The sequence below is a fragment of the Phlebotomus argentipes genome, unplaced genomic scaffold (genome assembly GCF_947086385.1).
Source record: "Phlebotomus argentipes unplaced genomic scaffold, Phlebotomus argentipes genome assembly scaffold_4, whole genome shotgun sequence".
Taxonomy (NCBI): Eukaryota; Metazoa; Arthropoda; class Insecta; order Diptera; family Psychodidae; genus Phlebotomus; species Phlebotomus argentipes.
This window is the reverse complement of record NW_026776174.1, coordinates 11,903,734-11,916,950: the sequence shown is the minus strand read 5'-3', so window position 1 is coordinate 11,916,950 and position 13,217 is coordinate 11,903,734. Positions and strand designations below refer to the sequence as shown.

Here is a 13,217-nt window from a genome sequence, read left to right as displayed (position 1 = left end):
AAATGGAAGGAAATTTTGTTATCACACAACGTTTAAAAATAAGGAATTTTCTGCCACACAAACTCACAAGATAACTCCATATCAAATTGCCAACTCATGATTAATATTCAAGAATCGCTGATATAAATGCCAGCAGTATGATTTTGGGGGCAGTCGCTTTCTAGCAGACCTCGTGTTCAGTGAGAAAGATAATTAAAGTGAGTTTCGCCATGGCCTTCGTCTTGTTACTTCTTTCCGCGGTGATTTTGTGGTTTTGCTACAAGTACGCGTACGCAAATGAGAATTTCTTCAAGGGACGTGGAGTTAAATTCATCAAACCTCTACCTTTCTTCGGGAGCTCCTTTGGATTTATCACCAACAAGGAGAACCTCATCAGTTTTGTTAACAAAATTTGCAAGAATTTTCGAAATGAAAAGTAATGTTTTGTGTGATTTACTTTTCAGACCCACAATAACGTTTTCAATATTTCAGGGTCTTCGGTGTGTTCGATTTCAGAACTCCAATTTTAGTTATTCGTGATCCAGAAATGTGTAAAAATTTGGCAATCAAAGAATTCGATCACTTCACTGATCATCTGAACATTATCCCGGATGATTTTGAGCCAATGTTTAGTTCGTCTCTATTCCTGCTCGGCGGGCATAAATGGCGCGAAATGAGAACAACCTTAAGTCCTGCTTTTACAGGCAGCAAAATGCGTCTCATGTGTGACTTTGTTGTTGAAATCTGCGAGCAAACGGTGGCATACGTAAAGAAGGAAGCACAGGAAGCTCCAAAACCCAATGAAGTGAGGGAACTTTTCACCAGAGTTGCCGCTGACATGATCGGAACGTGTGCTTTTGGCATCAAAGTTGATTCTTTGAACGACAAGAAAAATATGTTCTTCGAAAGCGCCAATGCTATGTTCGATCCAGCATCATTCAGCCTAACTCTTAAAGTTATTGCCGCAAGAACAGTTCCATGGTTACTGAAGTTGCTGAGAATTAACTTATTCGACGAAAAATATCGAGGCTTTCTTAAAAATCTTGTTCTGGAAAATATGAAGACTCGTCAGGAGAAGAATATCGTTCGTCCGGATATGATCAATCTCCTGATTGAGGCGCAAAAAGGCACTCTTGAAAATGCATCATCAGAATATGATTCTGCTGGATTTGCGACAGTCGAAGAGGCACAAATGAAACCGGTTGCTAAGAAAACTTCCTGGACAGAAGATGAGATTGTTGCGCAATGTTTTATCTTCTTTCTGGCTGGTTTTGATACATCTTCAACGATTTTATCTTTTGCGGCGTATGAAATCGCTAGATATCCTCAAGTGCAAGAGAAGTTATACCAAGAAGCCAAGATGATCCGTGACGAATTAAAAGGAAAACCCATCAAATATGAAACTCTGCAGAAGATGAAGTATTTGGACATGGTCGTTTCTGAAACGCTTCGTATGTGGCCTGTGGCACCATTCGTTGATCGCATGTGCACTAAAGAATTCACGATGGAATACGATAAGGGCAAGAAATACACTTTCCACAAAGGAGAAACTTTATGGATTCCAATTGGTGACTTTCACTTCAACCCAGAATACTTTCCCGACCCGAACAAATTCGACCCTGAGCGTTTCAGCGATGAGAACAAATATTTGATCAATCCAAATACTTATCTTCCCTTCGGCATTGGACCCAGGAATTGTATCGGTAAGATTAAGAGTAAACTTAAGATTTATGTGTTTTTTTTTATAATATTACCAATTTATTAGGGTCTCGTTTTGCCTTAATGCAAATAAAATCCCTGCTCTACTCCCTCATCGTGAATTTCCATTTCGATTTATCGGACAAAACCGAGGTCCCTCTGGTTTTGGCCGGTTCAGCTGTCGGACTTAAGGCTCGATCTGGCGTCTGGATTAAATTCCGTCTCAGGGAGTAGATTATTGAGGAAAAATATGGCACAATCCCGAGAAAAATCGTCTCCAATGTTTCACTGTAAAAATGTTTCGTGAATTTTGGATAATACAATTGCAATGGTAAGTTAATTGTAAATTGCCTTTGGTTAAAATTAATTCATTTCATTTTTTGCAGCTTCACTGGTCGGTTGAAGAATTTGCAGAAATTTCTTTACTAATAATTTCTGAACTTGTTTTTGGAAATTATTATAAAGAAGATCCATGCGAGACTGCATGGAATGCACGAAGGAGAAAAACAACGAGTTTTATCAAGATGTTCATATCTTAGTCTTATCTTTGAATACATTGCTTAATTGTAAAAATGTCATCTAAAAATATTTGTGGTATAATAAAGGCAAAAATCTTCAACATGCTGTAGTAGAAATTTTCCATCTGTTTGGAGACCTTGACAATCATTCAATCCTAAACATTGAAATATCTCATTGAAGATTTACGCTTCGTCATGTTTTATTTTCGACACTCCAGATTTTCGCAGACAGTCGCCTAAGAAATGTTCAGTTGCTTCTTCACAGCGATCGCGATCAGTCGCTTAAAAGCTGTCGAGAGAACGCGTGCCAAGTGTGCGAAAGATAAGTGCTTATCAACTAATGGCTCTGTGGTTGTTGCCTGTGTTTGTGCTCTTCTTGTGGGTTCTCTACAAGTATGGATTCCAGAATGAATTCTTCTTCCGCGATCGCGGGGTTAAATTCATCAAACCTCTGCCCTTCTTCGGCAGCTCCTTGCCCTTCTTCACCAATAAAGAAAACCTTATTGACTTTGCTCTGAAGCTTTCCAAGAAATACCGCAATGAGAAGTACATTTATTGAAGCTTTAAGTTACATTAAAGATGTTTCCTAATTTGACTGAATTTCTCACAGGGTCTTTGGAGTTTTCGACTTAAGGACACCAATTTTAGTTATTCAAGATCCAGAACTCGTTAAATATCTCAGCATAAAAGAATTCGATCACTTTACTGACCATCAAATTCTAGCGTCCAAAGACGTTGAACCTCTCTTCTCGCAGTCCTTATTCTCCCTTGAAGGTCAGAAATGGCGCGAAATGCGAGCGACCTTAAGCCCTGCCTTCACAGGAAGCAAAATGCGACTAATGTGTGACTTTATGGTGGAAATCTGCGAGCAAATGGTGGACTATTTGAAGACAGAGGCTAAAGAAAAAGGCCCTCAAACACATGAAGTGAAGGAATTCTTCTCACGTATCGCCACTGATATAATTGGAACGTGTGCTTTTGGCATCAAGGTGGATTCCTTGAAGGAGAAGGACAATAAGTTCTTCACAAGTGCTAAGGAAATGTTCAATACAACATCCATAACACTTGTCTTTAAATTGGTTGCCGCTAGAGTGTGTCCTTTGGTGATGAAACTGTTCGGAATCAGTATTTTTGATGAAAAATATCGTGGATTTCTCAAAGATTTGGTTCTAAATAATATGAAGACTCGCCAAGAGAAGAATATCATTCGCCCTGATATGATTCATCTTCTGATTGAGGCTCAAAAAGGAACTCTTGAAAACACAACAAGTGAAAAAGATTCCGCTGGATTCGCGACAGCTGAGGAATCGCAAACAAAATCTGTTGCTAAGAAAACTTCCTGGACAGACGATGAAATTGTGTCTCAATGCTTTATCTTCTTCTTGGCGGGATTCGACACGATATCTACAGTTCTCACTTTCGCAGCATACGAAATTGCTAAAAATACAGAAGTTCAGGAAAAATTATATCAAGAAGCAAAAACTTTCCGAGATGAACTAAAAGGAAGACCATTAAAGTATGAAACTGTGCAGAAGATGAAGTATTTGGATATGATTATCTCCGAAACCCTTCGTGTTTGGCCTGCAGTTTCGCTTATTGATCGAATGTGTACCAAAGACTTTACAATGGAATATGAACCAGGGAAGAAATACACATTTCGGAAGGGCGAACTTTACTGGATCCCAATTGGTGACTTTCACTTCAATCCAGAATACTTTCCCGATCCGAACAAATTCGACCCTGAGCGTTTCAGCGATGAGAACAAACATTTGATCAATCCAAATACTTATCTTCCCTTCGGCATTGGGCCCAGAAATTGTATCGGTAAGATTAAAATGGTTGAGATTTACCCCTTAAGCATATTTCATAATGCTTTTATCTTATCAGGATCTCGATTTGCCTTGATGGAAGTGAAATCTTTAATTTTCTACCTCATCATAAATTTCCATTTCGATTTATCGGACAAAACCGAGGATCCTCTAATTTTGGCCGGATCAGCTGTTGGACTTAAAGCTCGAAACGGCGTTTGGATCAAATTCCGCCCCAGAGAGTAAATCTGCAAAAAATGTATTGTCATCATGAAATAAAGTAATCTAATCAGCGACTTTTCATGTCGGCTTTTGGAGAAACCAAAACACAGCGTTATCTATGTATTCCGCGTTGGTGTCGCATCACGTCAATTGGCTTAATTAAGAATTTTATTCACATCCACGATAATAGTCTCAGTTCGTGTGCCACTCAACACTACACAGATGTGAGTTCGGTTTATTCTAATGCGTTTTTCCCACTTTTTCCATCGAAATATTTTTAGCTTCGGCCAATGTGAATTAATTTTGTAGAAACGACGTGGGATTCAGTCTCGCGTTGCGCTCGAAGTCGGAAAGACGTACTTTTTTGGTCTATAGAAAATCGATAAAAGTCCCCAGAATGCTGGTGTATATTCTCCTCGGCCTTGTGGCATATTTTGTGTACAGATGGCTTACGGACAATCAGAACTACTTCAAGGCTCGAAACATCCCAGAAGGAGAGAGGAATTATGGCTTTGGAACTTTCTTCAAGATTTTCCTGAAGCAAGCTTCAACGCAGGAGCTTATTATGGAGTACTACAATCGATTTAAGAATAATCAGTGAGTTTACCATAATTTAAATTCTATAAGGATGCGATTGAAGAATTTTTCTTGTAGAATTGCTGGTCTTTGGGAGATGAATCGGCCATTTTACTTCATTCGCGATCCCAAGATTGTGAAGAAGATCACAGTGAAATCTTTTGACCACTTTCACGACAAGGTCAACATTATCGACGAGCATATGGATCCTTTCCTGGGGAATTCTCTAGTCATGCTCTCAGGGCAAAAGTGGAGAGACATGCGAGCGACTTTGAGTCCGGCTTTTACCGGCAGCAAAATGCGTCTCATGTGTGAATTGATAGTGGAAATTGGCGAGCAAATGGTTGAGTATTTGCGAAAGGAGGCCAAGGAGAAAGGACCTCAAACCTACGATATGAAGGCATTCTTTTCCCGTGTCGCTACAGATTTAATTGCAACATGCGCATTTGGCGTGAAGGTTGATTCTCTTCATGACAATCAGAATTCTTTCTATGTGCGCGCAACAAAGCTTGTGGATTTCACAGCGCCAATAAAGCTCCTGAAGTTTATATCCTTCAGATCAATTCCAAGAGTGATGAAAGCCTTGGGAATTACACTCAACACGCGAGATGATATGGAATTCCTGCGGAATTTGGTGATAGACGCAATGAAAGCGCGAGAGAAGAACAACATTTTCCGTCCTGATATGATTCACTTGTTGATGGAGGCACAAAAGGGGAAGCTAACACATACTAAAACCGACAAGGATTCCGCAGGATTCGCCACAGTTGAGGAAGCCAGTGTGGGTTGGAAGAAATCAACGGAAAAGTGGTCAGAAATTGAAATTGTCGCACAATGTTTCCTCTTTATGATGGCAGGATATGAAACCATTTCAACTGTGGTGTCCTTTGCCGTCTATGAATTGGCAATTAATCCTGATATCCAGAAGAAACTACACGCAGAAATTCTCCAGGTTCACAGGGAATTGAATGGGAAGCGCCACAACTACGACACTTTGCAGAGGATGAAGTATCTGGATATGGTAGTGTCGGAAGCCCTGAGAAAGTGGCCTCCGGCTCCTTTCACCGACAGAACGTGCACCGAAGAGTTCTCAATAAACCTCAATGATGGACAGAAGTTTACATTCGAGAAGGGAAATATAATGTGGCTCCCAATTCATGCCTTTCATCGTGATCCCAACTTCTATCCCGATCCTGAGAAGTTCGACCCTGAGCGATTCAGTGATGAAAATAAGGACTCAATCGACCCAGATACTTTCATACCATTTGGAATCGGTCCAAGGAATTGTATAGGTAATTCAGGAAATGCTTACTTAACTCAGAATTCAGGTTAATTGAGTGTCTATTGCAGGATCTCGATTTGCCTTGATGGAAACGAAGTCTGTATTGTTTCATCTGCTGCTTAACTTCTCCATTGAAGTCACTTCAGAGACACAAATTCCTCTTGTATTGGCCAAAAGACTCGCTGGATTGCAAGGAGAGAAGGGAATTCGCCTTCAGTTCAGACCAAGAGATTTGTAATATGCATTTCTTCTTGTGCAATAAATGTGTTTCATGACTTGTGATTTTGCGAGCCACATGTTCTCATACCTTGATAAGGACAGACTAAAGACCAAAAGCGATAACTTCCAATATCTATAGATAAAACATCCACAGTTTTGGAACTTAAGCTTCGGGAAACACATAAATTGTGTGTGTGTGGTAATACGTAACTATAAATACATTCCGTGGGTTCTTAATTGAAGAGTGTGTTTAGATCAGACACACAACTATTATTCCGCAGTACAGTGAGAACCATCGGAGACTTCGGACGTGTTTAGCAAGGTTATCTCGCGAGTGTATTTCTACATAATGATTTGGTGGTTAGTGTTGATTGTTAGTATTGTGGCTTTTATAGCCCATAAGTTGTTAAAGAAGGAGGAGAGGAAGAGGAAGTTCTTCGAAGAAAGAGGCATCAAACTTAATAAATCGATGCCCTTCCTTGTTACGATGTACAAACTCCTAACAAAGCAGATGGGCGTCGTGGATATGATTCAAAGCCTCTATAATGAGTTCTCTGATGATGAGAAGTAAGTGAGAAGCATTGCGCAATTTCGCAGGCACTTTAGCATATCCATAATAATTATTTCGCAGAGTTGTTGCTTTCTATGATGGAGACACTCCGACACTTATACTGAGAGATCCTGAAGTTCTCAAGCGTTTCACCGTGAAGGAATTCGAACATTTTCAAGACCGCAAAGATTTTATCAATGAAGAAATGGATCCTCTTTTTGGCAATTCTCTCTTCGTCCTGAAGGAGCAGAAATGGAGAGACATGCGAGCGACTTTAAGTCCCGCTTTCACTGGCAGCAAAATGCGCTTGATGTGCGATTTTATTGTGGAAATTGGAGAGCAAATGGCAGAATATCTTCACAAGGAAGCAAAAGAAAAAGGTCCTCAAGTTTACGAGATGAAAGAGCTTTTATCCAGAGTTGCTCACGATGTGATTGCAACTTGTGCTTTTGGCATAAAAGTTGACTCTTTAACCAATAAAACCAATGAGGTTTATCTGGCTGGAAAAGCTCTCTCAGACTTTAGTGGAATCGGAACTATGCTGAAGTTCACGCTCTATAGAATTTCGCCTCATCTGATGAAAGTCTTCAACATTAGTGTGTCGCCTTATAAAGAGTCAAAGTTCTTCCGTAGCCTCGTCACAGATTCAATGAAAGTTCGTGAGCAACAGCATATTGTGCGTCCTGATATGATTCATCTCCTGATGGAAGCCAACAAAGGAAAGCTAAATCATCAACAAAATGAAGGAGATTCCGCGGGATTTGCCACTGTTGATGAATCAAGTGTTGCTTGGAAGAAATCAAGCAGGGTTTGGTCAGAAACCGAGATTGTGGCACAATGCTTCCTATTTCTTCTCGCAGGATTCGAATCAATATCTTCTACATTGAGCTTTGCCACCTACGAAATCTGTGCCAATCCTGATGTACAGCAGAAATTGTACGAGGAAATTAAGTCAGTCAATGACGAACTGAGAGGAAAACGGATTACCTACGATATTCTCCAGAAAATGAAGTACTTAGACATGGTTGTGTCAGAGACTCTCAGGAAATATCCACCCAGTATCGTTATCGATAGAGAGTGCAATAAGGACATTACTCTGGAATTGTATGACAACTTCACCTTTGACTTCAAGAAGAAGCACGCTGTCTGGGTTCCGATTTACGCTTTTCATTGGGACCCGAAATACTTCCCTAATCCTGCCAAATTTGACCCTGAGAGATTTAGCGACGAGAACAAGTCATCGATTAATTCCAGTGTTTATATTCCTTTCGGTATCGGACCCAGGAATTGCGTGGGTAAGTTAAGCGATAATGTGAAGTGTTGCATCAGATACAGTAATCTGATTTCGTATCTTATCTTTAACAGGTTCGAGATTCGCTCTAATGGAACTCAAGTCCATTATCTACTATCTAGTTCTGAACTTTTCGCTGGAGGTCACGGAGAAGACCCAGATTCCTCTGAAATTGGAAAAGTCCTTTGGAGTTCTCGCTGCTGAAGGTGGAGTTCATGCTAAACTACGTCCACGAAAATGATTTCATGAAGATTTGATAAATAAATTAGCATTTATTATATTCCAAAATAATTGATTTGTCGTTTCTAAGAGTTTCTCTTATTACCGGTCATTTTGAATGACGCGCAGCGCCTCTGGTGACTGATCACGTGAATCACCATCAAATGTCAAAATAGCCGCAAGAGTTTGTGTGTTTGTGTTTTCCCACAGAATTCCCGACAAATCCTCCTTTTCTGCAGCATTTCATTAGATTCAGTGAAAATGTCCCGCGGAGATAACTTCCCGATGCTGAAGAAAGCTCGGGCGAATTCAAATTCCACAATAACAAGTCTTCTGACATCGCAAAACACCACGCAACAAGTGACTGGGCACCACTTTGCATCTGGATCGGATTCTGGGGAGTACCTGCCGATCTTCACCCCAGAAATCAGCAGTATTATGCGGGGCTTCGGCGACTGTGAGCACCCACTCAGGGAGTCTGTGGTGCTCGTGGAGAAAATAGTGTATCAGCAGATGCGAGGAATTCTGCAGGAAGCGATTGACTGCGCCGTGGCCAGAAAGGGTATTGCGTGTCCCAGTCAGAAGGACTTTGAATTCCTGATGCGCCGGCAACCCGTGAAAATCTTCAGGCTGCAGAAGCACTTGAGGTACATGAAGCAGTATCAGCGGTATCAGGACATCAAGGAGGGGCGCGTGAGTGCTCTGCAGAAGGAAGTGGAGGCGAGTCCCGGATCAAATTCCGAAGATGACAGCGATCGGGATGTTCCTGAGAGATTTGACGAGGAGAAGACGCGTCGGATATTCCGTGCAGACCGCATTTCGCAGATGCTGAACGGAGATCAGTATGAGTACTTCCACGCAGCCCGCCGAACGTCGTTCTATGGCAACAATTCCGTCACAATGATGACCAAGTTTCGCTCGTGGCTCAACATTCCAGCAGAGGTGCAAATCACCGCGGAAGTTTTGAAGATTCTGGCGTATTTGGTGCACGAGACAATTGCCGTCCTCGTGGACTACTGCATCCTGACGCGCTTGAATTCCAGCAACAGAATAACTGAGCCCTACAGTCGAGTGACGTCCGGATCCACTTATGGGATGATCCACCTTTGTCCGGACATCACTCAAGGCAGGGGCGCCGACGGAGTGAAGCCCATCACTGTGCAGGAGATCAACGAGGCGATGCGACGCCACAATCTCATGTCCTCGAAGCCAATGGGACTGTTCAGGAATGTGAGAACAGGAACAAACTATTTAGCTATTTAGTGAGCAAGAATTTTAAGATAAGTTAACTGGAATATCACTCTAAATATTGCTTGTTTGTTTGTTTTTTTTTAGATAAGAGTCTCTGATTTTCGGTCATCGGAATGGAACAGTATAGAAAGTGTTTATTTGGCAAAAAGACATCACAATTGGCTCTACAAATACGATTCTTCTACAACATCCTTTATCGTCTCCTCTTCATTTGTTGGCTTCGGCGTGCAGCCGTAGTACTTTCGAATGATGGGTGATATTAGCGAGGCGTCAATGAGGTGAGGATCATTACCTCCCAGCACCAAATTGACCAGAAAAGCCACAATAATTGTGGATATCGCGCCCAAGGCTGTGTACCACATGTAAGAGATCCTGTAGAGCGGCATAACACTGGGAAAATGAGAGAAGATTTAGTGATTAGGGACACGAATTGCTTCTTAATGAGTACCTCGATTCTACATCAATTGGAGTTTGTGTGGTGTAGATTGTTGAGGTGTAGTTGAATAAGTAGTTGCATCCGTCGACTGACATGGGTTTCGTGTCGAATTTCAGAGATCCCGAAGCAATTGCCCATTGCGCATTGAGGCTGATCCAGCTCATGAGAAGCACGCCAAAGATTCCGCCAGTCAGAGCGCCCTGAAGTCGCACAGTGAGTTAAATTTTCTTGTCACACTGTAGAGAGATTTCCTCACCGTTCCGTTGATGGAGGGCAGTAGAATGCCGATGGTGAAGATGCCCAAGAGGGGCCCATTCGTGATGGCCTCCAGGCTCATTGTGAGCTGCAGCACAGTTCCCAGCTTCTCGACAACGAACACCAGACAGACGCAAAGCGCCCCCACGCCAACCACCACCGAGCGCATGATCCAGATGGTGGCCGTGGTGGAGAGCGGCGTTCGTGTGAAGGGCTTGCAGAAGTCCTCCAGCACGACCGCGGACATGGAATTGAGGCAGGTGGAGAGGGAACTGAGCGCAGCACTGAACACTCCGGCGATGAACATGCCGGACAGTCCAGGCAATTCACCCAGAGTGTCCATCACGAACAGCGGCAGGAGCTGATCCCTGGCCTTGGCGAGCTTCGTGGTCAGCGGATCGCAATCGCGATATGTGGCGAAGATTAGGAGGCCGTTGTAGGCGCACAGAAGCATGAGAAGGATCACGCCAGTGACGAATATCCACACTGCCTTGCGGCTCTCGCGCAGCGACGGAAGCGCCAGATAACGCTGAATCATGTTCTGGCTGTTGGCGTTGGTCTGCACCCAGTAGAACAGCCCTCCGACGGAGAGACACCAGAAGGAGTGCCGAATCGTGGGATCAATATCGAATCTGGTGGCGAGAAAGAAGAGCATTCAAGGAAACGATAAATGGATTCCAGGGATTGTCTTACATCGGGGGCTCGATACGATTAGTCTCGAGAGCGCTCTTTAGCACAATTTCCGGCCCATTTACGTGGAATGTCCCCTTAACGGCGACCAGAATCAAGGCGGTGAACATGAGTGAACATTGGACTACATCCGTCCAGACAACGGCCTTCAAACCACCCTGCGTTTAGTGGGAAAATCAAAAGACATTAATTGAGTAATTAGTTAATCATGGCGAAAATGTGGATGGCAAAAGCATAGTTTAAGTGATTCTTGTGTTACTCAACAACAAGAGGTTTAAGTTAATTTTATAGGGCTTTAATGCAAAGTGACTGCGTAAAATGACGCAACAGAAGATCAGACTGTAAATTTAGCGAGAAATGATTAATATAAACTGATTGAGTATGTAAAAATATTTTGGCTACAAACCACGCAAGTGTAGAACACACAGACGACAACAAGCATTATTGAGCAGATGTGAATATTGACGCCAGTTACTAAACCACATTGAAGAGATTTAATTGAATATCCTTGTCAATTAGCCACAAGACGGAGGCTTCGCGCGTGATTTACCTTGATTGAACGCTATGCTAGGCACATAGATCACAATTGGCAAGTAAGACACATTCATGATGGTGAACATTATGGATCCGTAGAGTCGCAGGCGTCTGTCGAAGCGCTTCTCCAAGTACTGCCGAGAGTTAATGGGTTAGCAAAGGCGGAGGATCACTTGTGATTGACTTGCCTGATACATGGATGTGATGTGGAGTCCCTGGAAGACGGGCAGATACACGACGGTGAAGGTGATTCCCATCAAGAGCACCCCCGAAATCACATACAAATACTGTATTCCGTAGGAATAGACTTCCGTTGGGAGGCCCAAAAGCGTGATTCCACTGATAAAACTTGCAATGAGACTTAATGCAATTGGAAACACTTGCATTTGTCGACCTACACGAGAAATCACACACATTTACATCTCTGCATAGAAGATTCGTCGCTTTATTAGACGTGATAAAAGTGATAAAGTGAGGAGAAAAAAAATCATGCAATTGTCGAGTTAATTGAAAGTCTTCGTCACATTATGAGGAATTAAGTAGTTTAAGATATTTCGTCACTTGAAACACCCGAAATAGCACTTAAAAGAGCATTTTCGATTGCTCCTCACCACCAACGAGATATTCGGATTCCGTGTCGACATTCTTGATGAAGCCAAAGTAGATGCCAATGAGGATGCAGAAGAAGAGCATCGTGACGAAGACAAGGTAGTCCGGAAGGGAGAACTTCTGCGAGCGCAGAATCAAGTCCTCGAGACTCTGCATTTTGTGGCCAGGGAGAGTGTGCGGGTCTTGAAGTCGGGTCCACTGCACGGGAAACAATCAACGACTGGCGCGCGCGATCTCACGCCAAACTCTGGCTGGGTGGCGAATAAACCCATCACATCACTCTTCCACATGTACCAAATTACATTCGTGTATTAACTTGTCGCATGTAAATTGGCGATCTTGCATAGCGACACTAATAAATCCACCGCCGAGGCTGACGGTGTGATGTGCACATCATGTGTTGGTCCGGTCCTAACTGTATCATCGTTCTTGCCATGTGGTGGTTCGCACAACTCACAGATTCCCTACGAATCTACATCATATCCCTCGCTCTTGATTGAATCATTTCGCGGTCAATTGGTGCAGAAGCGCGTGTGAGCTTTTTGGGATTACCAAACTCTGAGTGTGTCGCCAAATTGTGTCGTCACTGATTCAACTGTGTGACATCAAGATGATCTTGACGCGAATTCCCTTAAAATAAGAGTGTTAAATCAGATGCGAAGTGAACAAAAAGCGTCTCTCGCGAAAGGATTTACTCTAATCTAAATGACTTTATTGCATTTATCTCAAGTGATGATCTAGATTGAATTACTCTCTAACAGTCCGGTTGTGAAGTAATTAATTAAATGTTCACTCTCATCAAGTGAGTAATATTTATGACGCTGACAGAGGGATCAAATATGAACAGAATTAGCTTGATTTTCTGACATTCTGAAATTGAAAGATATTATAGGACTTGAATATTGCAAACATCGATTTTATCACATTTCTTTAGAGCATAATTCCTTAACTCCATACAAATAAAGGCACTGGAAACTGGAATAAACGGAATAAACAGATATTGAAGTGTTCGAACAAAAAGTCTCGTGAGTTATGGAAGATTTCCAAGAAGATTTCTTTAACTGCTTAATAACGAAAAAA

The 13,217-nt window shown here is 42.3% G+C and overlaps 6 protein-coding genes across 6 annotated transcripts; 5 read left to right on the top strand and 1 right to left on the bottom strand.

The window, feature by feature from the left end:
* Nucleotides 1-150: 150 nt before the first annotated feature.
* Nucleotides 151-2,281, top strand: LOC132258943 (probable cytochrome P450 9f2). The gene is made up of 4 exons (XM_059756505.1): nt 151-415; nt 472-1,682; nt 1,745-2,008; nt 2,064-2,281. The coding sequence occupies exons 1-3, from the start codon at nt 210-212 to the stop codon at nt 1,909-1,911; spliced, it is 1,584 nt and encodes a 527-aa protein (XP_059612488.1). The 5' UTR covers nt 151-209; the 3' UTR covers nt 1,912-2,008; nt 2,064-2,281.
* Nucleotides 2,282-2,478: 197 nt separating this feature from the next.
* LOC132258941 (probable cytochrome P450 9f2) lies at nt 2,479-4,324 on the top strand. The gene is made up of 3 exons (XM_059756503.1): nt 2,479-2,741; nt 2,806-4,019; nt 4,083-4,324. The coding sequence occupies exons 1-3, from the start codon at nt 2,536-2,538 to the stop codon at nt 4,247-4,249; spliced, it is 1,587 nt and encodes a 528-aa protein (XP_059612486.1). The 5' UTR covers nt 2,479-2,535; the 3' UTR covers nt 4,250-4,324.
* A 242-nt stretch (nt 4,325-4,566) lies between these two features.
* LOC132258942 (probable cytochrome P450 9f2) lies at nt 4,567-6,552 on the top strand. The gene is made up of 3 exons (XM_059756504.1): nt 4,567-4,822; nt 4,880-6,093; nt 6,152-6,552. The coding sequence occupies exons 1-3, from the start codon at nt 4,623-4,625 to the stop codon at nt 6,319-6,321; spliced, it is 1,584 nt and encodes a 527-aa protein (XP_059612487.1). The 5' UTR covers nt 4,567-4,622; the 3' UTR covers nt 6,322-6,552.
* A 2-nt stretch (nt 6,553-6,554) lies between these two features.
* LOC132258940 (cytochrome P450 9e2-like) lies at nt 6,555-8,434 on the top strand. The gene is made up of 3 exons (XM_059756501.1): nt 6,555-6,869; nt 6,934-8,147; nt 8,218-8,434. Exons 1-3 carry the CDS (start codon nt 6,652-6,654, stop codon nt 8,382-8,384), a joined length of 1,599 nt encoding a protein of 532 aa, XP_059612484.1. The 5' UTR covers nt 6,555-6,651; the 3' UTR covers nt 8,385-8,434.
* Nucleotides 8,435-8,542: 108 nt separating this feature from the next.
* On the top strand, nt 8,543-9,809 carry LOC132258292 (uncharacterized). Its single transcript, XM_059755544.1, has 2 exons — nt 8,543-9,624; nt 9,698-9,809. Coding segments are annotated over exons 1-2 (1,002 nt in total). The 5' UTR covers nt 8,543-8,623; the 3' UTR covers nt 9,699-9,809.
* On the bottom strand, nt 9,704-13,012 carry LOC132258291 (sodium-coupled monocarboxylate transporter 1-like). The gene is made up of 8 exons (XM_059755543.1): nt 12,140-13,012; nt 11,717-11,922; nt 11,545-11,662; nt 11,401-11,468; nt 10,998-11,152; nt 10,306-10,936; nt 10,062-10,249; nt 9,704-10,003 (listed from the first exon to the last, which is right to left on the bottom strand). Exons 1-8 carry the CDS (start codon nt 12,291-12,293, stop codon nt 9,778-9,780), a joined length of 1,746 nt encoding a protein of 581 aa, XP_059611526.1. The 5' UTR covers nt 12,294-13,012; the 3' UTR covers nt 9,704-9,777.
* Nucleotides 13,013-13,217: the final 205 nt, after the last annotated feature.